General features: G+C 37.0%; 3 protein-coding genes across 5 annotated transcripts; all 3 read left to right on the plus strand.

The window, feature by feature from the left end:
• Positions 1 to 2,802: 2,802 nt before the first annotated feature.
• LOC143460335 (uncharacterized) lies at positions 2,803 to 4,449 on the plus strand. Its single transcript, XM_076957804.1, has one exon. It carries the CDS (start codon positions 2,838 to 2,840, stop codon positions 3,987 to 3,989), a length of 1,152 nt encoding a protein of 383 aa, XP_076813919.1. The 5' UTR covers positions 2,803 to 2,837; the 3' UTR covers positions 3,990 to 4,449.
• A 1,459-nt stretch (positions 4,450 to 5,908) lies between these two features.
• LOC143460344 (uncharacterized) lies at positions 5,909 to 7,981 on the plus strand. Its single transcript, XM_076957816.1, has one exon. The coding sequence runs from the start codon at positions 6,339 to 6,341 to the stop codon at positions 7,362 to 7,364; it is 1,026 nt and encodes a 341-aa protein (XP_076813931.1). The 5' UTR covers positions 5,909 to 6,338; the 3' UTR covers positions 7,365 to 7,981.
• Positions 7,982 to 14,402: 6,421 nt separating this feature from the next.
• On the plus strand, positions 14,403 to 17,725 carry LOC143460343 (uncharacterized). 3 transcript variants are annotated; one of them, XM_076957814.1, is made up of 2 exons: positions 14,403 to 16,369; positions 16,466 to 17,725. In XM_076957814.1, exons 1-2 carry the CDS (start codon positions 15,617 to 15,619, stop codon positions 16,640 to 16,642), a joined length of 930 nt encoding a protein of 309 aa, XP_076813929.1. In that variant the 5' UTR covers positions 14,403 to 15,616; the 3' UTR covers positions 16,643 to 17,725. The 3 variants fall into 3 exon arrangements, with proteins under 3 accessions (XP_076813929.1, XP_076813928.1, XP_076813927.1); XM_076957813.1 differs by having other exon boundaries at positions 14,407 to 14,639; positions 14,703 to 17,725; XM_076957812.1 differs by having other exon boundaries at positions 14,407 to 14,639; positions 14,769 to 17,725.
• The last annotated feature ends 8,920 nt before the right edge of the window (positions 17,726 to 26,645 follow it).

The following is a 26,645-nucleotide window of genomic DNA, read 5'->3' on the forward strand; positions in this document are numbered from 1 at the left end:
ATATTAAACCACAATTGTGTTTATCAAACTACGATGGCATCAAATCGTTCAATTCAAAATTGTGATCTAAATTTAGTTCTAGTTCCCCACCCTCTGTTATTTGATTTATTTTGTATTTGAAAGCCCGATCTATGCTTGTTACCGATTTCTCGAGAGTTGGTGGAGATTGGTTCTCATGTGTACATTTGTTTCTTGCTTTCTATATCTGGTGTTTAAACCATGGTAATTAATATGCTCAACGTCTGGTCTGCTATTTCAGTTTTGTTATTTTTAAAGTTAAAACTTTCTAAGTCTTCAATTTTTGTCATAGCCCGGTCGAGGTTGGCGATCTTTTGTGCAAACATTTTGACTGTATCCCAAAGTTGCATTGTCCTGTCGCATTTTCGAAAAGTGTGGTAGTCGGTATCTGGACCAATGTCGGAAAATGCGCAAGATGTATCCGAATTAAGTTGGAAGAAACTGCTTTTTCCCCTAAAGGGAAGTACATTCCACGCGCATCTGTAATTTAATATTTTCAAATAATTTAGTAAAAACGGGTTATGGATCCTAGCCCATTTTATTCGATTTTGTTCATTTGACCCCGTGTCTGAAGTGCTTTCCTTGATTATTCGCCTGTACGTTTTTCCTAAATTTGACTGGCTAATTCAACTTTACTTAATTTCTTTGATTTTCATAAAGTACTGACTCGGTTGTGCGATGGACAGTAAATTATTTAATTTCGGAACATTAAGTACATCAGCCAGAGTGTGTCCTAATTGGTACTCGATATATCGATAGTGTGTTGACATTAAGTTATTCATTACTCTACCGAGACAATACTTTTGTATCGATTTGACGTAAGTTAGATCAGCGTAGATTTGCATGTTTGGCATTTGGTAACGTCCTTCCAATTTATCGTCTCGGTTCAAATTAAAATCTTTTGACAGGTGTCCGTTTAGAATTATATTCGCAACGCTATCGCTATACAAATCTCTTACGTGTGCGCATAGTTTGTCTGGGAACCGCATTTCAGTCAAAACTCTCATTAACCAAGTATGTTCTATTGAATCAAAGAGCTTTTTTAAAATCAAGGGATACAAAATAAACGCTTTGCATTTTTCGTGTCGCATTTTCCCATAAATCTCTTTAAATGGATCGTGGCTTCTGAGTGTTGCTTCTTGCTTCCTCCTACTGCTCTGCCCTGTATATGTCATAAATGTGTTTTTTGACACTAAGCAATAGACGTAAATTGCCGCAATGCAAGACGTGAACCCAACAATACGCGACAAAGCTTTTATTTTCGTTGCTGTTTTCGATATATAATTTAACTAGTTTTCAGTAGAATTATTTTCTGTGGCATATAATGGCAATAATGAAATTCTAAAACCAATAAAAAAAATTCATTGCATAAAATTAATACAAACTCTTTTTAAGATTTTTTAAAATAACAATTGTTTCTTGAAGTTTTGCGGAAAGCATTAGTTGTAAAACACTACAATTGTCAATAAATATTTAATTAATAGCTTAATAAAAACAAACAATTAACTAAATAAACTGAAATGCTAGGAGCAAAATTTTCTAGTCGTTCCAGCTAAAATAAGAAAGTTTCTTCCTAAAACACTGCAATAAGATATATGTAACAAAGACCAAAAACTTTTGCTGTTTGCATTGTGCATTTTGCAATATCAATATCACAGGAGTGCTGATAGTTGTGCAAATTCATTCTAATACCACTATACACATAACAGTACTATAAGGTTTCATGAAAAAAAAAACATCATCATAATTTATTGAAATTTACGTCTAAGTCAAATTTGCCTACAATGCTCTACACCTGATAAATGTGATTTGACAAAACTACTGTAGAACAGTGACCCTATGCCTCTTCCGACAAATGTGAATTTTTCGTTAATAGATGAAAGCGATGTATAAGTCTAAGGTGTTGCTACACAACTACCAATCTTTCATAACATATGCATGTAGCTAGCGTAATCGAAAGGTTGCGTCATAACTTAGACGTGAGTTATGGGGGGCTTTCACAGTTCCTTCCGCGTTACACGCATCATGCAATCATTAAAGGAATCAGCTACGTCAGCGCACGTAAACGATAGCAGGCGTTATTTGAATCATCATTTTAAACGTCTTGTGAATTGAAACTTGTCTTTTCTGCATATACCGTCAGGACTGGTAACTGTTTTAGACTTAGGGAGCATAAGGTCTAGATTTTTGGACCTGTTGGCGCAAAAGTGAGAGCACGTCAATGTAATGAAGATCATTAGACTAAAATCTGTAAAAAAAATAACTTTAGCACTCAGATATCTTTTGTGGAAAGACTAATAAGGCCAGCACAGCAAGAATTATTTTGAAGATTAAAAAGAAACGTTTCCATTTGTTCAGCCCATCGGAAGAACAAATGCAGAAGTGATAGAAATAGGCTTATTGACATTTAGGCTATATCTTGAGCCCAGCCCAACACTTAGGGCCCATACAGCATACGAACAACGAGAGTACAACCAATAAAAGTTTTAAGTCTAGCTAAACAATGAGTTCAGTCAATCTAACCTTTGAGCCCAGTCCATTTCAATGATGAGTTCAGTTCATTTCAGTCAGAAATGAATTGTTAAAACGCTTTAGTGGCAGGGTTTAAAGTTTTAAAAGAAACGTATGAAAATGGAATCAACATTTTTCTGGAATGAACTGCAAAACTAAAAGAGTTGGTTTCAAAAAGTAGGTGAACATTACGTAGTTGACACGAGTACGATGTGTTTTGATTTCAGGGCATAACTACAGAAGTAGAAAAAACATAAATAAAATACGTCTGACGTAATGTTTATTTCCACCTGCCATAGTTTCTTACCATGGTTATCTTCTTACTATTGTTTTCAAGGATGAAGTTAAACAAAAATACATTTGTTTCAGAAATCTGTTACTTCACAAATATTACTAAGCTCTTTAAGTGCATAATGACAACTTTTTCTCCTACTGGGATTCAGCAAAATTATACAGAGACTTCATCAACAATTATGACGTCAGAGCTCGATGAGGACATTATAGACATGAGCCAATATGTCGGTGCTTTGGTTGTCACGTGGTTGTTGGTTGTCATGGGGATTTACCTGGTTGTATGTTTGTTGTTTTACGAATATCGAGTTAAAATAAAAAATCAGCAAATCGGACAATTAAACAGACAAAGACAAAACCTTATTCGAGATCGCGTCGCTGATTGGTTGAGATGGTTATGCTTGATTGCTTCCATTCTGGCTTTGGTCAGATTTGGACTTGAAATTGTTGAGATCAAACTGGGTGAAAGTTCATCAATAATTTGCGATCCTATCAGGAAATCTAAGGCTGTGCTTCAATGTGCAGTAATCACGTGTCTATATCTTGTGCTCTGGCTACGACAACGTAAGTTCTACGGAACACCAGCTATGTTACATCTGAGCAACAAAATCATCCGATTTTTCAGCAGATCTGTGATTATCATAATGGCAATCGCAAACGTCTTGACAATAACGCTTTACGTCGCCACCAGAGGATATCAAAGTTCCGGTCGTGGTTGTCGGTTGGAATGGAGCAGCATCTGGACCAAGCTGCCAGGTCTTCTTCAATTCATTTTCACTACTTTGTTCCAAGTCATCTTGCTCGGTCTGTTCATCTACCCGCTCTATAAACACCGGGTGGCAATGAAGAGCGTGGTCTCAAACAGTCCGAATAACGAAATCAAAGTCATAAAACGGGTAACTTTGGCAACGGTGGTCGCCGTGGTTACCGATGGACTTGCCGGATTGGTCGCTTTGGTCGCTTTTTCAAAGTCCTTTGGTGCTTTACGTCAGCTTATTTATGACGTAGACATGTTGGTCAATTTGTTGGCGATCATCTGTTCCTTTGCTGACTGGCGAACACGGCTGGCGCCCTTCCTGGTCAAACAAGAGAAGATCGTGGGAACAGTGAAGCGGAAGTTGATTGATAACCAAAGGACCGAAGTGACTACCGTCAGCAATAACGTATGATCAATTATTATTAATGTGTTATAAACAAGAAAACCGAAGACTCGGACTTATTCTACCACCCGTATGTGAGAGATTTCGAACTACATGGCCAATAGGCGGAACGCATTAGCGGAAAAATGTTTCCTGCATGGATTGTAAACCCATGAGCAACCCTGAATATTTTATCAAATTTTGCCATCTTTAATCCAGTGCCATGACCCATTAGTAAGTTGTGAGAGCTACACAACCTTAATTAACAGCGTTCCTTTGAAGGTACAGTTGCATGCATAGTACGGGTAAGCTAGTGACTGAACTACTGAAGTTGGTCGAGTTTCCATAAAAACTTACAAAAACACTGTTACGTGACATAGCACATCTGCACACAGCAGTTAAGCGATGCAAGTTTGCTTCAATTGTTGCTTTGTATGTTTCGAAGCGCAACACGTGACGGAACTCACGAACACGAACTGTGTTACTGTATATTGCTGTATATTGCTGATGTATTTTCAGTTTCGACATACTGCTGAATTAATACAAGCTTTCATGAGATATTCATGCGTCTTTTTGAAGTACTTTTATTCGTCACCCGACAAAAATACCTCCACTACTATTTTGCCGTATTTATATATACACTTACAGTGCAAATGACATAACAGTGACTATATGCTGTTTTTGGTAGGAACGTTACTAAAACAACACTGAGTTGATATTGCTTGAAGCGTGATAACCAAATTTTAAGGTGAAATAAGAAACAGGATATAGTTTAGCACTCTTAAGGTTAACTTTATTTTTTTCGACACGAGCTTTCGCAAGCATAAGCTTGCTTCTTCTGGTGTACTGTGAAATGGCAAAAAATATTTCAAAATTGCTAGGTAAAGGTCTGGTTGGAAATAAAAATCGCAATTTTGACGTAATATCTACATGTATCCAAGAAATCACAAAATACTTGATGACGTAACAACATAATATAAAATAAATCTGTAAATGAAAGGAAAACGGAAATAAAGACGTATTAAAGTCAAATAATGAATATTTATTTATAAAGTCCCATAAAACTGGCGTCTCTGTTAAGGCCTTAAAAGCCATATTTTGATATTTTCAAAATAGGAAAAGTAAAGTGCATGCGAGTTTATGCTTATCTTTTCTAAACTGTTAATCGTATCCTAACACTCTCACAATGATATGCCGGTCACAAAGGTACCCGATAGACTTGCACGAGTTGTATTGTTGACAAGTGGAAGCCGATGATTGTATTCCACGTACGTGACGCATAGAGTGCTGAAACCTAAGCATGCGGCATCACTGTTTCGATGCTAAAGTACATCATTGGTTTCAGTTATCATCAAATACACTTGCAAATAGATGATATATGTTAGTCGCAGATTTGCTTTGACCTTTGTGGAGCAACGTTTGTCAAAGATTGACAATGCTTTAAATATTAGAAAACGATGATTTCCCATGCTGACGACCATACTCGAGCACCTACTGCTAAAATAGCGTTGAATTCCAGAATTTCTCGGAACTGAAATAAATAGACATTGGTCAAGGACTTACAGATGACGCAGGTATTTTACTTAAAGTTTTCTGTTTTGCCGAATAAATGTATGCCAAGTTGGCTTATGCTTGTGAAAATGCATGATAACAACGATCCATTACATCACCCGAATGCCAGTGTCAGGTGTCTTGTTGCCTTTTGAGTAGGTTCAGCTGCAGTTGGAGATTGTATTTCGTTAAGGCTTTGTGGTATTCCGTTGTGCTGTGCTCGCAGAAGTTTTTCTTGCTATTTTGATTTTGATTTCCGGCAGCGAAGCTTCACAAGTTGATGTACTTTTTCTGCCCGTAAAAGTAACTTTAGAATTTCGGTTCTTCTGAAAATCGCACGTCTACGTACAAGGTGGTGGTGGTGGTTACTGCATTGGCTTCGAGGCGTATTGCAAGAAACCGCCAATCTGTCTGTTATATCTTTGTAGTTAAGGAGTGAGGTAACGGGTGAATTTAAAGAAAATTTGACTTCCAGGTGTCAGAGTAGTTATTGATTTCAATGACAACGCTTTAACGCAATTATAACGCTACGATCGCGAAATAATGGTTATTTTTTCAAATGTATTTAAACGACTGTCCAGAAAACCAACCATATTGGAAATATTTAGCAGGAGATTCAGATCATTACACCAGAATATGCGTGCAAGGTTGAACCATTTTGTACGGAAGAATTGAAAGTTTTTCGTTGCGCAATCAACCATAAAACAGAGCAGAACTACAATGTGGGTTTATGTATTGTGTTTGTTTGTACATTTTACATTGCTGTGTGCAAATTACCCTTCAGATTTAATTTAATTTTAAACGATTTATACTCTGGTCAACTGCATAATGGAAACTTCATCAGCTCAACAAAACCAAAATGTGACGTCATCAAGGATGACGCAAGAACCAGATGAAGACAATATAGAATATGTCAGTGTTTTGGTCGGCACGTGTTTGCTGGTTGTGATGGGGATTTACTTGGTTGTGTGTTTGTTGTTCTACGAATATCGAGTTGGATTAAAAAATCGACAGGTCGGACGATTAAACAGACAAAGAAACAACCTAAATCACGATCGAGTCGCTGACTGGATGAGATGGTTATGCTTGATTGCTTCCATATTCGCTTTAGTCAGGTTCATATTAGCAGTCGTTGAGATCGAACTTGGTCAAAGTTCATCAACGATTTGCGATCCTATCAGAAAATCTAAGGGTGTGCTTCTTTGTGTATCGTTCTCGAGCCTATATCTTGTGCTCTGGATACGACAACGCATGCTTTACAGAACACCGACTATGTTACATCTGAGCAACAAAATTATTCAATTTTTCAGCAGCTCTGTGGTTGCCTTAGTAGTAATGTCAGGCGTCTTTACCTTACTGCTTTATATGTTCACCAGAGGATATCAAAGTACCGTTAGTGGTTGCGATTTGCAATGGAGCAGCATTTGGATCGGGCTGCCTTCTCTTCTTCTGGCCATCTTTACTCTTTTGTTTCAAGTTATGCTGCTTGGTTTGCTCATCTACCCGCTCTATAAACACCGGGTGGCGATGAAGAGCGTGGTTTCAAACTGTCTTAATAAGGAGATCGAAGTCATAAAGCGGGTAACTTTAGCAACATTTGTTGCCGCGGTTACTGACGGAATTGTTGGTTTGATCAATTTGGGAATTTTTGGTTTATTGTCTGGAATTGGCTATCAGCTGATTTATGACGTAGACATTTTGGTCAATTTATTGGCGGTCATCTGTTCCTTCGCGGACTGGCGAACACGGATGGCGCCCTTCCTAGTCAGACAGCACAAGATCGTGGGAACATTGAAGCGGAACCAGATTGATGATCAAAGGAGCAGCGTCACTACCGTCAGTAATAACCTATGATCATTATGACGTAATTGAAAAAAGAAAATTACCAGTTGAATTTGTTCTTCGATCCGTCTAAAGCCGTCAAATTACATGGCTGGAATCCAATAACCGTGACCGAGAAAATTGAAAACTAGATTGATCGTAAATTCTAAGCAACCGGTTTTATTAAAGTGTTTGTCAAGTTGTCAAGTTTAAATCAAGTACCATGAGTGCTAACATGTTGTTCGATTAGGATATACCAACCTCAAAATTGCTTTTCCAATTCAAAAATGGCAAAGCGAAATGAGATTTGAGGCCTCATGGCTCTTCTAAAATTGAAACACATTTCAACATTTCACATTTATGTCAAAATTGTGTTGGTTTTAAAATTTTTCGTATTATTTTGTAATTGTTGGTTTAGTTTCATCAGAAATTTTTGCATTTTTAGGCTTATGCTGTAAATACAAGTCCAATGCAATTCATCTGGGCACGAACCGAAAAAATAACTTATTAAAGATCACGTGAAAGAAAGTCGCGATTGTGACAAGCGTTGATTCGCCTTGTGTAGAACGCAACCTGTGCGCTTTGTCAACACCAAGTGGTTAGGTTGTTATATTGTACATTGCGGTTTATTGTTTCTTTGCAGCGTCATTATTGCCAGATCGCAGTGCGCTGTGATGACTCTAATTTAAACATTAGTCAATCATTTGCTTAGTTTAAGTTATGCAATTATCACGAAATATTCGAGAATGTATTACGGTCAGTCACGTAATCCAAAACTTAAACTTAATTTATTGCCCGGTAAACGACAGTATACCATGAGCTTCTCTATCTGGCAACAAATCCAGACTAAAAACTTAATAAAAATCGCCTCAGTTTTCTAAAGTGAGTCAATGGGTTGAAGTCAAACTAAAAAGGAAGTCGCTATGCGTTGCATGCCTAGGATAGGGCAGGTGCAAAATGAAGTGCTTAAAACGGTTACAAGCAAACACGACGCAAGGTCTACAGTACAATTTGAAATGCTCAAACTATTTAAAAAGTACGAAACCTTTTGCAACATGATATATATCCATACGTGTATAGGCAACATATTGCATACAACTTAATTTTATTTTTTAATTTTGGGAAATAACATTACCGGGAGAAAACAACTTCATGTACACGTGGCGTGGACAATAAAATAACGCACCGCTTGAATTAACTTTAACTTTACCATGCAAATCAGATATACACTTTAAGTGCAGTAGTGTCAACTGTCAACTTCTATTACACAGCCTAAAACTAAGCATATCTATATAAAGCTTAGCCTTATAACTTAACGAGATAAACGATTTCTTATATTAAAAATGAAAAATGTTGAAATTGAATTGGATTTTGTTGTGTACGAATTTCTTTTCAGATGTAAATCACTGCCTAAGCGATTTGTACTTTGTTTACCTGAATAATGAAAGTTTCAACAGCTCAACCAAACCAAACTGTGACGTCATGAATGACCACGCAGAAACCAGATGACTATATTTTAAATTTGAGCCAATATGTCGGTGCTTTGGTTGCCACTATTTTGCCGTATTTATATATAAACTTACAGTGCAAATGACATAACAGTGACTACCGTATTTTCTTGAATAGAAGCCGCGGCTGCTATTTTTTTATTTTTGAACGTTTTGTGCAGCTTCTATTTTTATTACATGAAGTACCGGTTGATTGGGTGACAATAAAATTCTGCGCTCTCTTTTGAAAAAAAGGTTTTATTCTATTACTATCCGACCACTACTGTAATTTGACAACTGCTGTTTTTCTCATGTGCAAGCTCTCAATGACAGCCTTTATATTACAACGGACTCAACACTCTATTGGAAGACGCTGTTTCCATTGTCTTCCAAGTTGTGTCGTTATAATTATATTTCTGCTACGGTATTTATCGCGCTATTACATAACGTCATACTTGCCATAAGTTCAATCTCAGTTCACGGTATAATTGCAGATGACTTATCGAAGAATACTTGATTGACAATCAGTTCCGTAAACATGCTATCTACCTTGCACTTTTGAACTCATTGTACTAAGATAACCCCATAGTTTTCATCCTATTTTGTAAACATGTTATTTACATGATATTATGAATGGATTTCATCATTGTCTTTTGCGGCTTCTACGCGAGGTCGGTTTCTATTCAAGAAAATACGGTATCACGTTTTCATTCCAAGCACAAATCATAGCCGTTGTCAGCTTCATAAAAACTTTTCGACGCATGGCAAGAGCAATATCAGCAAGAGACTCTTCTTCTTTTGCAAAACATCCATGTGTGTTCAGAGTATTGCAATATATGTTCAACTGCGGAAGTTTCAAAGTTGCAATCTTGCTGACCGTTCTTTACGCAACTGATAATGCTGAGGTATTCAGATTTTAGGCGGGACAGGAAGCTCTGTTCTACTGATAATAAAAACACCAACATGAATGTAAGGAAAGTTCATTTACATAAAACAAACAACGCAGAGACAAAACATTCAAAAATAGACCAGCTTCATATTTCAAATGTGGCTAATCGAACCAAACTAAAGCAAACACTCATTTGTAACTGTTACTGGTTGATGTGATAGAATGGTAAGAAATGTTGCCACGCAGTTTTAATGGCATAAGGTTGGAGCTCTCTGCATGGTAGTTAGGGTTGCCATACCGTCCTTATTTCTAAGATTTGTCCTTATTTTAAAGGTCGTAGAAAATATTTTTGTCCTTTTTTCTAAGAAATGTCCTTATTTTCACTTGCGTCCTTATCTTCGTCTTATTTTTAATGCAGAGGTTCGTATTTTGGGCATTTTGACACCTTTAGCATACCATTTTGTACCAAAGAGATACCAAAATTAAGAACATACAGATAGTGTCTCGTTTTATTTTAAGAACATTGGTTGCTTTCTCCTGTTATGCACTGTTTAAGGTGGTATTCGTCTTTCGTTTCCTAGCCGTGCTTATTTTTGAGTTGAGACTGATGGCAACCCTGATGGTTGTACTTTGTATTTGCTATCGATGGTTTATAAAGCCATAGATACGGATATGAAACAATAACGCTATGTCTGACCATTTTAAGGTCGTTGTAATTTCACGAATAAGCTGCGCAAGACGTGCTTGTGAAGCTTTCCTGGAGTACCAGTGCTAGGCTGCATGATTTAGCGCACGTCTTCCAGGAACAGAGAAAAGTACATCTCAGGTTGACGTGGTTGATGTATCGAACTTTTCATTGTAATCAACACAAATGTATTTTTGTCATTAACTACCAAATTATATGCATCTACACTCTGTCCTGTATGTGTCATAACTGTGTTTTTTGACACTAAGCAATAGACATAAATTGCCGCAATGCAAGACGTGAATCCAACAATACGCGACAAAGCTTTTATTTTCGTTGTTGTTTTCGATATAATTTAACTAGTTTTCAGTACAATTATTTTCTGTGGCATATAATAGCAATAATGAAATTCTAAAAGCAATAAAAAAATTTCATTGCATAAACTTAACACAAACTCTTTTTAAGATTTTTTAAATTATCAAATGTTTCTTGAACTTTTGCGGAAAGCATTAGTTGTAAAACACTACAAATTTCAATTAATAATTAGCAGCTTATTAAAAACAAACAATTAACTAAATAGACTGAAATGCTAGGAGAAAACGTTTCTGGTCGTTCCAGCTAAAATAAGAAAGTTTCTTCCTAAAACACTGCAATAAGATATATGTAACAAAGACCAAAAACTTTTGCTGTTTGCATTTTGCAATATCAATATCACATGAGTGCTGATAGTTGTGCAAATTCATTCTAATACCACTATACACATAACAGTACTATAAGGTTTCATGAAAAACAAACATCATCATAATTTATTGAAATTTACGTCAAAGTCAATTTTGCCGATAATGCTCTACACCTGATAAATAGGGTTTCACAAAACTAATGTAGAAGAGGGACCCTATGCATCGTCCGACAAATGTGTATTTTTTGTTAATAGATGAAAGCGATGTAGGTCTAAGGCAGGGATGTCCAACATGCGGTCCGCCTGAGATTTTTGTACGACCCGCTAGTCATTTTCACTCCAAAAGTAGTATTTTGAACTTTGAATCTTAGCCTAATTAAAATGTACCAGACAGACTTTAGGGGCGCAGTAATAGTATAGTATGGGAGCAACAGGATTATAAGTAACTATAAGACTCGAAGAATTAAAGCACGCGTTTAGTACTTGGGTACATTCAACAGGTTCTGCGGCCCAGTGAACTATTTCAAGTGACAATGCGGCCCACTATAATAAAAGGTTGGACATCCCTGATCTAAGGTGTTGCTATACAACTACCAGTCTTTCATAATATATGCAGGTAGCTAGCTTAATCGAAACGTTGCCTCATAACTTAGAAGTGAGTTATGGGGGGCTTTCACAGTTCCTCCCGTGTTACAAGCATCGTGCAATCATTAAAGGAATCAGCTGCATCAGCGCATGTAAACGATAGCAGCCATTATGTAGATCATCCTTTTAAACGTTTTGTGGATCGAAACTTGTCTTTCCTGCATCAGCCCACCGGGAGAGCAAAAACAATTGTGATAAAAATAGGCTTATGCACATTTAGGCTAATTCTTGAGCCCAGCCCAACATTTGGGGCCCATGCAGCATACGAAAAACAAGAGTACAACCAATAAAAGTTTTAAGCCAAGCTAAACAATGAGTTCAGTCATTGTAAGCTTTGAGCCCAGTCCATTTCAATGATGAGTTCAGTCCATTTCAGCTAGAAATGAATAGTTAAAACGTTTTAGTGGCAGGGTTTGAAGTTTTAAAAGAAACGTATGAAAATGGAATCAACATTTTTCTGGACTAAACTTAAAAATTAAAAGAGCTGGTTTCAGAAAGTAGGTGAGCATTACGTAGTTGACACGAGTACGATGTGTTTTGATTTCAGGGCATAACTACAGAAGTAGAAAAAACTTGGATTAATTACGTCTGACGTAATGTTTATTTCCACCAGCCATAGTTTCTTACCATGGTTATCTCATTACTATTGTTTTCAAGGATGAAGTTAAACAAAAATACATTTGTTTCAGAAATCTATTACTTCACAAATAATACTAAAGACTTTAAGTACACAATGAAAATTTTTTCTCCTACTGGAATTCAGCAAAATTATACAGTGACGTCATCAACAATTATGACGTCAGAGCTCGATGAAGACATTAACGACTTGAGCCAATATGTCGGTGCTTTGGTTGTCACGTGCTTGTTGGTTGTCAGGGGAATTTACCTGGTTATGTGTTTGTTGTTTTATGAATATCGAGTTAGAATAAAAAATCAGCAAATCGGACAATTAAACAGACAAAGACAAAACCTTATTCGAGATCGCGTCGCTGATTGGTTGAGATGGTTATGCTTGATTGCTTCCATTCTAGCTTTGGTCAGATTTGGACTTGAAATTGTTGAGGTCAAACTGAGTGAAAGTTCATCAACAATTTGCGATCCTATCAGGAAATCTAAGGCTGTGCTTCTATGTGCAGTTATCACGTGTCTATATCTTGTGTTCTGGTTACGACAACGTAAGTTCTACAGAACACCGGCTATGTTACATATGAGCAACAAAATTGTCCGATTCTTCAGTAGGTCTGTGATCATCATAATGGCAATCGCAAGCGTCTTGACAATAACGCTTTACGTCGCCACCAGAGGATATCAAAGTTCCGGTCGTGGTTGTCGGTTGGAATGGAGCAGCATCTGGTCCAAGCTGCCAGGTCTTCTTCAATTCATCTTCACTACTCTGTTTCAAGTCATCTTGCTCGGACTGTTCATTTACCCACTCCATAAACACCGGATGGCAATGAAGAGCGTAGTCTCAAACAGTCCGAATAACGAGATGAAAGTCTGAAAAAGGGTAGCTTTGGCAACGGTGGTTGCCGTGGTTACCGATGGACTTGCCGGATTGGTCGCTTTGGTCGCTTTTTACCGAATTACCGAAGTAACTACCATCAGCAATAACGTATGATCCATTATTATATTAATGTGTTATAAACAAGAAAACCGAAGACTCGGACTTATTCTACCACCCGTGTGTGAGAGATTTCGAACTACATGACCAATAGGCGGAACGCATTAGCGGAAAAATGTTTCCTGCATTGATTGTAAACCCATGAGCAACCCTGAATATTTGATCAAATTTCGCCATCTTCAATCCACTGCTATGACCCATTAATAGGTTATGAGAGCAACACAACCTTAATTAACAGCGTTCCTTTGAAATTACAGCTGCATGCATAGTACGGGTAAGCTAGAGTCTGAACTACTGATGTTGGTCGAGTTTCCATAAAAACTTACAAAAACACTGTTACGTGACATAGCACATCTGCACACAGAAGTTAAGCGATGCCAGTTTGCTTCAATTGTTGCTTTGTATGTTTCGAAGCGCAACACGTGACGGGACTCACGAACTGTGTTACTGTATATTGCTGTATATTGCTGATGTATTTTCAGTTTCGACATATTGCTGGTTTAATACACGCTTTCATGAGATATTCATGCGTCTTTTTGAAGTACTTTTATTCGTCACCGACAAAAATACCTGCACTAATATTTTGCCGAATTTATATATACACTTGCAGTGCAAATGGCATAACAGTGACTATATGCTGTTTTTGGTAAGAACGTTACTAAAACAACACAGGATATAGATGTGACAACAACAACAACACACTGATGTTGTCTGAACCATGTTAACCAAATTTTAAAGTAAAAATAAGAAACAGGATATAGTTTAGCACTCTTAACGTTAACTTAATTTTTATGGCACGTGCTTTGGCAAGCATAAGTTTGCTTCTTCTGGTGTATTGTGAAATGACAAAAAATATTTCAAAATTGTTAGGAAAAGGTCCGCTTGGAAATAACAATCGCAATTATGACGAAATATCTACATGTATCGAAGCAACCACAAAATACTTCATGACGTAACAACATAATATAAAATAAATTGGTAAATGATAGGAAAACGGGATTAAAGACGTATTAAAGTCAAATAATGAATATTTATTTTTAAAATATCATTAAACTGGCATCTCTGTTATGGCCTTACAGTCATATTTTGATATTTTCAAAACAGGAAAAGTAAAGTGCAGGCAAGTTTATGCTTATCTCTTCTAAACTGTTAATCGTAGCCTAACATTCCCACAATGACATGCCAGTCACATAGGTACCCGATAGACTTGCACGAGATGTATTGATGACACTTGGAAGCCAATGTACGCGACGTATAGAGCGCTGATATCTCAGCATCCGGTATCCCGGTTTCGATGCTAAAGTACGTCATTGGTTTCAGTTATCATGAAATAAACTTGCAAATAGATGATATACTGTATGTTAGTCGCAGGTTTGCTTTGAACTTTGTGGTGCAACGTTTGTCAAAGATTGACAATGCTTTAAATATTAGAAAGCGATAAGTTCCCATGCTGACGACCATACTCGAGCACATACTGCTAAAACAGCGTTGAATTCCAGAATTTCTCAGAACTGACATAAACAGACATTGGTCAAGGACTTACAGATGACGCAGGTATTTTACTTAAAGTTTTCTGTTTGCCAAAAAATGTATGCCAAGTTGGCTTATGCTTGTAAAAATGCATGCTTCGTTACGATCCATTGCATCACCTGAATGCCAGTGTCAGGTGTCTTGTTGTCTTTTGAGTAGGTTCAGTTGCAGTTGGAGATCGTACTTCGTTAAGGCTTTGTGGTATTCCGTTGTGCTGTGACTGTAAAGCTTCAGTCCATTTGAAAATCGCGTGACTACGTACAAGGTGGTGGTTGTGGTTACTGCATCGGCTTCGAGGCGTATTGCAAGAAACCGCCAATCTGTCTGTTATATCATTGTAGTTAGGGAGTGAGATGACGGGTGAATAAAATTTAAAGATAATTTGACTTCCAGATGTCAGAGTAGTTATTGATTTCAATGACAACGCTTTAACGCAATTATAACGCCACGATCGCGAAATAATGGTTATTTTTTTCAAATATGTTTAAACGACTGTCCAGAAAACCAACCATGTTGGCGATATTTAGCAGGAGATTCAGATCATTACACCAGAATATGCGTGCAAGGTTGACCCGTTTTGTACGGAAAAATTGAAAGTTTTTTCGTTGCGCAATCAACCATAAAACAGACCAGAACTACAATGTGGGTTTATATATTGTGTTTGTTTGTACATTTTACATTGCTGTGTGCAAGTTTACCTTCAAATTTAATTTACTTTTTAAACGATTTTTACTCTGGTCAACTGCATAATGGAAACTTCATCAGCTCAACAAAACCAAAATGTGACGTCATCAAGGATGATGCAAGAACCGGATGAAGACACTGTAGAATATGTCAGTGTTTTGGTCAGCACTTGTTTGCTGCTTGTGATGGGGATTTATTTGGTTGTGTGTTTGTTGTTCTACGAATATCGAGTTGGAATAAAAAATCGACAGGTCGGACAATTAAACAGACAAAGAAACAACCTAAGTCACGATCGAGTGTCTGATTGGATGAGATGGTTATGCTTAATTGCTTCTATACTCGAATTGGTCAGGCTCAGTCTTGCAATTGTTGAGATCAAACTGGGTCAAAGTTCGTCAACGATTTGCGATCCTATCGCGAAATTTCAGGCTGCGTTTCTCTGTGCAGTGTTCACGTGTATATATCTTGTGCTCTGGCTACGACAACGCAAGTTTTACAGAACACCGGCTATGTTACATCTGAGCAACAAAATTATTCAATTTTTCAGCAGCTCTGTGATTGCCTTAGTAGTAATGTCAACCCTTATTGCCTTACTGCTTTATATGTTCACCAGAGGATATCATAGTACCGTTAGTGGTTGCGATTTGCAATGGAACAGCATTTGGACCATGTTGCCAGCTCTTCTCGTGGCCCTTCTTACTGTTTTGTTCCAGGTTATGCTGCTTGGTTTGCTCATCTACCCGCTCCATAAACACCGGGTGGCGATGAAGAGCGTGGTTTCTAACTGTCTTCATAAGGAGATTCAAGTCATAAAGCGGGTAACTTTAGCAACATTTGTTGCCGCGGTTACTGACGGAATTGTTGGTTTGATCACTTCGGGAATTTTTGTTTCATTGTCTCATATTGCCCAGCAGGTGATTTATGATGTAGACGTTTTGGTCAATATATTGGCGGTCATCTGTTCCTTCGCGGACTGGCGAACACGGATGGCGCCCTTCCTAGCCAGACAGCACAAGATCGTGGGAACATTGAAGCGGAACCAGATTGATGATCAAAGGAGCAGCGTCACTGCCGTCAGTAATAACCTATGATCGTTATGACGTAATTGAAAAAGAATATTACCAGTTGGATTTGTTTTTTGATCCGTGTAAAGCCTTCAAATTACATGGTTGGAATCAAATAACCATGACCGAGAAAATTGAAAACTAGATTGATCGTAAATTCTAAGCAACCGGTTTTATTAAAGTGTTTTGTCAAGTTGTCAAATTTACATCAAGTGCGATGAGTGCTACAGCTGTTAGATTAAGATATACCAACATAAAATTGCTTTTCCAATTCAAAAAGGGCAAAGCGAAATGAGATTTGAGGCCTCATGGATCTTCTAAAATTGAAACGCATTTCAACATTTCACATTTATGTCAAAATTGTGTTGGTTTTAAAATTTTTTGTATTATTTTGTAATTGTTGGTTTAGTTTCATCAGAAATTTTTGCATTTTTAGGCTTATGCTGTAAATACAAATCCAATACAATTCATCTGGGCACGAACCGAAAAAATAACTTACTAAGGATCACGTGAAAGAAAGTCGCGATTGTGACAAGCGTTGATTCGCTGAGTGTAGAACGCAACCTGTGCGCTTTGTCAACACCAAGTGGTTAGGTTGTTATATTGTACATTGCGGTTTATTGTTTCTTTGCAGCGTCATTATTGCCAGATCGCAGTGCGCTGTGATGACTCTAATTTAAACATTAGTCAATCATTTGCTGAGTTTAAGTTATGCAATTATCACGAAATATTCGAGAATATATTGAGAGAATATGATGTAATCACGTAACAACTCATCTAGGATAAATGGTTTGGTAACATTTGCATTTCTTTGATGCTTTGTTAGTAATTTTTGAAGACTCAGAAGTTATTCCGGCAAAAAATCCCTTTAAGTCTTATTTTGGCATAAATTGCAACCTTTTGGTATTGTTTTTAGTGACGATCATAATCCCGTTGCCACACTATTCCATTCTACTATTCTGTTTGTAATCAAAAATATTAGATTGGGAAACTTTTTAAGCATTTTCTAAAATTGTTAAAATTATAATTATTTTTTTGAATTATTCAATGCAATGATGGATGAAACATGAAGTGAAACAACTTGGTAAAAACATTCACAAAACAAATTAACACTGTATTTTTTCATCTTTCTTAAAGGTAGGGAGTTTATTTGGAATTCTGCTTTGCTGGTTAAGAAAATATTTTAAAGCTTTTGTAAAACAATTTATGATTTATGGGTCAGTGTCAAGTTTCATGAAAACGTAACGGAGCCAAATTATGCTTTTCAGTTTTAAGAAAGCGTTCTCTAAAATAGCCTAGTATTTTATTCTATTCAAATTCAAATGTTTTGTTTCAAAGTTATGAAATAAAAGAGCATACTCTACAATTTATATTAAAATGAAAAAGACGTTGAGACAAAATTGTCCAGCACCTAGATTTACTACTAACGTTGTTTGACCATCTTACAGTTAATACGAAAAACTAACAACTAAATGATGACACATAGTCTATACTTGTATTTGTATTCAAAAATATAATAATAATATTAGATAATATAATATTATATAATAATAATATAATATTGTATTGTATAATAATATGTAATAATCCCAGAACGGACAGCAGTCTAAAAAGCAGTAAGGTTCAAACCAAACCATTAACCCATTCACAGTAAAGAAAAACAATGGTTAAGTTGTTATCATCTGCTAAACATCAACGCTTTAGTTGTACGACAAAAAAGACTTAAGCCGCACAATGTTCTTTGTTTAACCTTAATTGGTCCACATTAAAACACTTCGTATTTGCTAAATACTTTTCGCTCCGTCAATCATGAGCATAAACGTTTACCGTTGGCTATGTAAGCGTGAAAGTAACAGTGCACGATATGCGAAAGTCAGTTGAAGAGAAATGACGTTTTGCACACTGAAACTAACGCGACTGTATAAGGTTAAGACTTGTTAAATAACTTGTTAATTAGATGAACATACTTCTTGTAATCAGATCAAAAATTATTTTATACCCAGACGCTGTGTAACCAGGTTCGTTCTGTATCTAATAACAGTATTTCACTGATAGCGGAAATACGAAAACCAAATCAGCATTTAATTAGTCTGAAACCCACCCACCCATGATATCGACAATTTGCGACCCAGGGGTGAAAGCAATCCCATATTCTTGGGTTTGAAGGCCTGTAGATTATTAGAAAAGATGAATGTTGTATGCAATTGTTATCAAAGACAATTTCAGATAGAAAACCGGGTTTTAAATCCATGTTTAATAATATTTAAGTGCTGATAAATTTAAGCCAGACTCGCATCTTTACCCAGCTAGTTTTATCAAAGCGACAACCTGCTGTTTACCTGCATATAGTGTGTATAGTTTTGACCTTACGACAACCAAACAAGAATTAAAAGTTCAGTGTTGCACAGTCAACTAAAAAACAGCTGTAACTTGGAAATTCTACCCAGGTTTTCTACCGCAAACGACCAGTCACGTAATCCAAAACTTAAACTTAATTTATTGCCCGGTAAACGACAGTATACCATGAGCTTCTCTATCTGGCAACAAATCCAGATAAAAAACTTAATAAAAATCGCCTCAGTTTTCACCAGTGTGTCAAAAAGTTGAAGTCAAAGTTAAAGTGAGTCGCTAGGCGTTGCATGCCTAGGATAGGGCAGGTGCAAAATGAAGTGCTTAAAACGGTTACAAGCAAACACGACACAAGGTCTACAGTACAATGTGAAATGCTGGAACTATTTAAAAAGTACAAAACCTTATGCAACATGACATATATCCATACGTGTATCGGCAAAATATTGCATACAACTTAATTTTATTTTTTAATTTTGGGAAATAACGTTACCGGGAGAAAACAACTTCATGTACACGTGGCGTAGACAATAAACTAACACACGGCTTGAGGTAACTTTAACTTTTCCATGCAAATCAGATATACACCTTAAGTGCAGTAGTGTCAAATTCTATTACACAGCCTAAAACTAAGCATATCTATATAAAGCTTAGCCTTATAACTTAACGAGATAAACGTTTTCTTATATTAAAAATGAAAAATGTTGAAATTGAATTGGATTTTGTTGTGTTCGAATTTCTTTTCAGATGTAATTCACTCCCTAAGTGATTTGTACTTTGTTTACCTGAATAATGAAAGTTTCAACAGCTCAATCAAACCAAACTGTGACGTCATGAATGACCACGCAGAAACCAGATGACTATATTATAAATGTGAGCCAATATGTCGGTTCTTTGGTTGTCACGTGCGTGCTGGTTGTCATGGTGATTTACCTGGTCGTATGTTTGTTGATCTACGAGTACCGAGTTGGAATGAAAAATCAACAAATCAAACAATTAAGTGGACAAAAAAATCTTATTCACGATCGTGTCGCTGATTGGATGAGATGGTTATGCTTGATTGCTTCCATACTAGATTTGGTTAGATTCGGACTTGAAATTATTGAGATCAAACTAGGTCAAAGTTCATCAAAAATTTGCAATCCTCACAGGAAATCCAAGACTATTGTTTTATGCGCTATCGTCATGACTCATGAGTCTACCTATGGTGCTCTGGCTACGACAACGCATGCTTTACAGAACAGCGGCGATATTACACCTGAGCAACAAAATTACTCGATTTGTCAGCAAGTTCTTAATCGTCATAATGGCAATCGCAATGATCTTGACCATATCATCTTTACGTGGGCAGTAGAGGGTATCAAAGTTCTGGTCTAGATTGTCGCGTTGAATGGAGCAGTAATTGGCCTAAGCTCCCAGCTCTTCTTCACTTTGTTCCAAGTCATCTTGCTCGGTCTGCTCGTCTACCCGTTCCATAAACACAGGGTGGCGATGAAGAGCGTGGTTTCAAACAGTCCAAATAAAGAGGTCGATGTCATTAAACGGGTAACTATAGCAACACTCGCTGCTGTGATTGTCACGGGATTATTTTTATGCACCTGTTTTGTAGACACCACATTATACACCGTCTTTTCTTCGCATTGTGTTGTTTTTATGCATGTTCACGGTCTGCCGTGTTTTACTTGTTTATGTTCTTTTACTTGTTCTTGTACACGTGTTTTTATCAAATTTCTTGTGACGTCTCACGTAGTTACCCCAAAGGCCTAATTAGTATCGTATTTTACGTTCCACGTTAATTCCTTCATCGCGTGGAATTTGTTTGGTGTAGTACTGTGCTCGGCTGGGCGACGATTGTCGGCAGTTACGTTTTGGTTTTAGAGTAAGACGGATGTTTTTATGAGAGAAAAAGCTATTAAAAGTTAACAAGGCAAAACCGGCTAAGAGACTAGCCGTTAGAGCGGGAAGATTCCTGGCTAAGGAAAATCTTGGTTACATGATTACTGACAGAGTTACCGCACTGATAGTGTTGTTCGCCTTCGCAAACTTGTTGCAATATCTCGACCACTTGGTTTATGACGTAGACATGTTGGTGATATTGTTGGCGATCATTCTTTCCTTCGCAGTCTGGCGAACACGGCGGGCGCCTTTCTTTGTCAAATAGGACAAGATCGTGGGAACAAGTGAAGCGGGACATTAATGAGGTGTCACAAAAGTTTAAGCTTGTTATTCTCTCCCTCTATGGTCAGTGGAAGAGATTCAGTAGCTGAGGGGCCTATGTTGCATTGGAGAAGTTAAGCACCGGATTAGTTTTGTCCGAATTTCACTTATTATTTTAATTCCAATGATATACCTTAATAGTGGGAGGAGTAACCACGACAGGACATTGCTCCAGATAAGAGAAAGCGATAATGTCATCAAGCCACCAAGTGGCACAAACATTATTGTTATCACGACTTAGTTTAATTTGTTCGACTTTGTTTATCACAAAATTAATGCAATCGTTGTGACGTTATCGTCAAAACATAGGTCCCTTGTTGCTTGGTTGAAATTTAACAGGACATGTATCGGTACATCGTGTTTTATTTGTCTCTCTTTAAAGTGATAGTATTTCTTTCGTTTTCAGATTAATTAAGGTTAGATGGCGTGTTAAACCTCGGTAAAGAGTGCTGAATGAGTATTGAGTCTGTACAAAATGATGCTGCGATATGCTGAATAGCTTGTGCAATGGTGCTTTGCCTAACTCATGTCAGTTTGAACTTGGTTGGACGCTGTACTTAAATTAACTAAACTATCTGTCAATTATTTCGTCATTGCCGTAATTAAGCTTGTTGTCATTGGAATATGAGTTACAATGTATACAACATGTTTTTATTTAAACATAAGAAATTTGGAGATAAAAGCTGGGTTTAGCTTAGCAGTCTACAATTTTAAGGTTCAGGCTACCTAACATGCTCAAATAATTAAATGTAAAAAGAAAGTACGATAGTATAAGAATAAAAAACGCAATGCAACAAAATCACTGAAAACGATATAAAAATAATTGGCAGACAATTACGTGTATTTGCATAAAGCAAGATACCTGTTAGTATGCACGCGAATAATCATGGCTGGTTTTTACGCTTGACATGTGCTTATATTTTAACTAAAATAAAACCGCATGGGTGTGCTTTTATGCTTGTAAAAAGTAAAACATGTTTAAGTGCTGCATTTCAAATATTCTCCATATTTGCTTTTGAAATAATGTGCAGGACTGAAAGGCACAAAATGTAAATTTAATTTCAATTTTGTCTACATTTGCATTTAAAATCAAACTTCTTCAAATAATGTTTCAAATATTTTTCCATATTAAACTAGAATTTGCTATTTTAAAGATAAAAGGCATCCAATTCTGGGGGCTTACAATAAAAATATGTGCATGCATCATAACTGTTATGTCTTCAGTACGCCATTAATCTCAAAAGAGACGCAATGTTTAACATTTTGTTTTCAAATAAAGATTACTGAACTATTGTTTTCTCACTGTGTTTCGTAATGAGTGATTATTTCACTACTTATAGAGACCACACTCATTGTTCATGAAGAAACAAATAAGATAAACTTGACCATAGGCCACCTACGACATGGGTGAAAAGTCCATTAGCCGCCAGTGGGCAATAGCAAAATATCGGAAAAAATGTCGATTTTCCGCACGCGAACGCTCTCCAGACAATAAGATGCAAACCCAAACTTTTTACAATGCGTATATGCCGTAAGATTACGTCATAATTTAGTAGTGACTTATATGGAAAAATGCTCGTTGTTGGTTTCGTGTGACAATCATCACACAATTATAGGAATGAGTCAGATTTCGCCACACCTCAGTTATATTAAACGTTATCTCAATCATTATCTTAAACCTATTGTGGATTAAAACTTTCCATATTTAAAAGTAGGCCTGACAGGGATAGTTAAATCTATTTCGAATAAAAATTCAAGACTTGAAGAACCCATCTTTTGGACCTTAAAAAGTGAGATCAGATTAATTTATAACGAAGATCAACAGAATCTGTAATAAAGCACGATTTTAACCATGTAAAATCCAGAAACATCGTGTGAATTATATAGTATTAGTTAACTTTTTTTATCTAAAGAGTGTTCTTCTGACGTTTTATGAAGTTTTTAAACATCTACCTAGAATATTACGTCTACACAGTAGTGGTATTATGGGTGAGGCGAGCGAGGCAGTCGCCTCGAGCCCCCTCCAGGAGGTCCACCCTGTTTGTGCACACGCGCTCTAAAAGAACATTGAAGACGAGACCTTGCGTACGAGTAAGCCTGTTATTGTTAACCATTTGCGTTTATTTATGAAAGGAGTCATTCATTGGTTAATGTTAATTACGTGTATGAACTATATTCAAAATAGGGAAATGTCTTGTGAATCAAACCTCCGTGTAAATTGATACCGTCCTGCTTTGAGATTACATTCATATAGCTTCATGTTTAAGCGGTCACGTGATTTAATACATCACGCTAAGTCGAAAAATTTTTGTTCTCTGCTGGCAAACCTTTGAGGTATTAAGCGCACGATAACACAGAAATGAAGGGTGTAAGAATTTGAGGGACATAGAGCAAAATTAGGGAGCGAAAAACTGAGAAGAAATGCACAAAAAATCTCGGGCATTTTAGTCAATGTTAATTCAAATCTTTCCGATGGAGCATTCCTCCGGACTCCCTAGGGTAAATTGCTACGTCTCCCGTCATTTTGACGTCCCCAAACTTAAGTCGCACCACATTTCGTTTTTCTGCTTCATGTTTGTTACACAGTCCAGCTATCAAAGCCTTTTACAAGACGTCATTCTTCGTGCTTTCATCTTCCGCTTTCCGGTATGCAATTGCCTCCAAATTGACGAGGGCGTTGACGTAACTTCGATTCGTTTCACCTAGAGCTTGGGTTCTTTGTATAAGCTGTTGTTTGGCCTTATTACATTGAAGTGAGCAACAAGCAACTTCCTCAGCTTTGAACTGAGTTCTTCATAGTTAATGCTACCTACTTCAGTATCATTGCATTTCATTTCATTTCCAACTTAACCTCTTTCGGTAAACTTAGCATTATAGCATGTTTTCGAGCAGCTGCTGTTGCGACCACACTGTCGCAGAAACTTTCAAACGTGAACAAAAACGAGTTAGAACTTCCTCCAAGCTCAAACTTTGGAGGAGGATAAAAAAATTCATAGTGGATAATTCACCTTGTCCAGATTATTTTCGTTATACACGTTTTGAAGCTGCAGGTCCTATCATGCTCGCCAAATGTTACCGGCCTATTCCTATTGTTTACAATAGTGCGTTTGATTTACGAATTTCAATCTAATGCTGAAAGGTAAATAATCACCACATTGAAAGAATAAAGCAATAGAGAAAAATAAAAAAACTTTTCCAGTCACATTTTGCAATTCCAGTCGGGACAGGAAAGATAGATTCGCGACATTCTGATCATGTCGTGTACAAAATAGAGTTTTGGTCATATGCAATCATTATCACTGTTCAGAAGATTAAAATAAAAAGTGAAAGTCTGTATAACATACTACAACAACTAAGATGCAAGTATAAACATTTCACAACACGTATAGTCGCATATGCCATCAGCTTAACTTTCTTAAACAATACGTCATAAAAGTGACTTGTATGGACGAATATTTGTTGTTTGATTTGTGTGATAATCATCACGGAATCATACAGGAACGAGTCATGTACAAGCTACGAGAATGAGTCACAGCAGGTCAGTTATATTAAACGTAGTGTGAATTGCAACTTTTCACATCTGATAGTAGCATATTAGACCTGACAACATAGTTAAAACTCACTTTGAACGAAAGTCCAGATATGTGAGTTTGATTAGATTGTTAGATTTGTTTATGGATCTTAAAAAGAGAGATCAGATTAATTTACGACGAAGATCAACAGAAGCTGTAAAAAGCACGATTTTCAACAATAAAAAAGGTAGAAAACTGTGTAAATCACAGGATAAATACTTATATTATCTACAGTGTGTTGTTTAGACGTTTTTAAATATCCATCTAAAATACTGTGTCCATATTTATAGTTACACTTAACATGTATTTCTTAGATGATAATGCAAATGCTATTCGATATTGTACTATACAGTCTATAATATTCTATACTAACGATGGATTTTGCCCAAGGATCTTTAAGAAGAGCTTTGGGCAGATCCCGAATAACAAGCATGTCGGCAATGTTTAGTGGAAATTTAAGGTCACAACATAACATTTCTTGTATATAAGGCTGTACGCGATTTGTACATTGTTTAGCGTCATAATGAATACTTCAACAACTCAACACAATCAAAGTGTGACGTCATCAATGAAAACTCTGGAATCTGATTCAGACAATATAAAAAAGCAATATGTCGGTGCTTTGATTGTTGCGTGTCTGTTGGTTGTCATGGGGATTTACCTAGTTGTGTGTTTGTTGTTCTACGAGTACAGAGTTGGAATGAAAAATCGACAGATCGGACGATTAAACAGAAAAAGACAAAAACTTGTTCGAGATCGAGTCGCTGATTGGTTGAGATGGTTATGCTTGATTGCTTCCATACTGGCTTTGGTCAGATTCGGACTTGAACTTGTTGAGATCGAACTTGGTCAAAGTTCATCAACGATTTGCAATCCTATCAGGAAATCCAAGGGTGTGCTTATTTGTGCAGTTTTCACGTGTCTATATCTTGTGCTCTGGTTACGACAACGTAAGTTCTACAAAACACCGGCTATGTTACATCTGAGCAACAAAATCATCCGATTTTTCAGTAGATCTGTGATCATTATAATGGCAATCGCAAGTGTCTTGACCATATCACTTTATGTGTTCAGCAGAGGATATCAAAGTTCCGGTCGTGGTTGTCGGTTGGAATGGAGCAGCATCTGGACCAAGCTGCCAGTTCTTCTTCAATTCATCTTCACTACTTTGTTCCAAGTCATCTTGCTCGGTCTGTTTATCTACCCGCTCCAAAAACACCGGGTGGCGATGAAGAGCGTAGTTTCAAGCGGTCCAAATAAGGAGATCGATGTCATAAAACGGGTAACTATAGCAACGTTGGTTGCTATGGTTACTGACGGAGTTGCCGGACTGATAGCTTTGTTTGCCTTCGCAAACTCGTTTGAAGTTCTCGACCATCTTGTTTATGACGTAGACATGCTGGTGAATTTGTTGGCGATCATCTGTTCTTTCGCAGACTGGCGAACACAAATGGCGCCCTTCCTGGTCAAACAAGAGAAGATCGTGGGAACAGTGAAGCGGAAGTTGATCGAAAGCCAAACTAGCAGGGTCACTAGCGTCAGCAATGACGTATGATTATTATCACGTAATTACATAGAACCATGGCAAGCTGCCGTTTGCTCCTCGACCCGGGTATAAGGAATCACTTCAATGTATATGGCCATTGGTCAATGATTCAATAATTGTGAAGCGTGTTAGTGTTATGTTGTGTGATAGATTTATCCTATTATACTGTAAGCCACCGGGTTGTTTTATCAGAATTCCCGGTCTTAATTCCATGAGTATGAGCAGATTGTTAGTTTCTATAAACCTTATAACGACCTTCCCTCTTCCAAAACTTGTCCATAATTAACTTAGTTTGAGAAAAATTAAATAACTTTGGAAGCTCGACAAATTAAACCATCAGTAGGAA

The sequence above is a fragment of the Clavelina lepadiformis genome, chromosome 5, assembly GCF_947623445.1.
Source record: "Clavelina lepadiformis chromosome 5, kaClaLepa1.1, whole genome shotgun sequence".
Classification (NCBI taxonomy): Eukaryota; Metazoa; Chordata; class Ascidiacea; order Aplousobranchia; family Clavelinidae; genus Clavelina; species Clavelina lepadiformis.

Coding starts and splice junctions, on each gene's coding strand:
- LOC143460335 (XM_076957804.1), top strand. CDS start 2,838: ATGGTTATCTTCTTACTATTGTTTTCAAGGATGAAGTTAAACAAAAAT.
- LOC143460344 (XM_076957816.1), top strand. CDS start 6,339: ATGGAAACTTCATCAGCTCAACAAAACCAAAATGTGACGTCATCAAGG.
- LOC143460343 (XM_076957813.1), top strand. CDS start 15,617: ATGGAAACTTCATCAGCTCAACAAAACCAAAATGTGACGTCATCAAGG.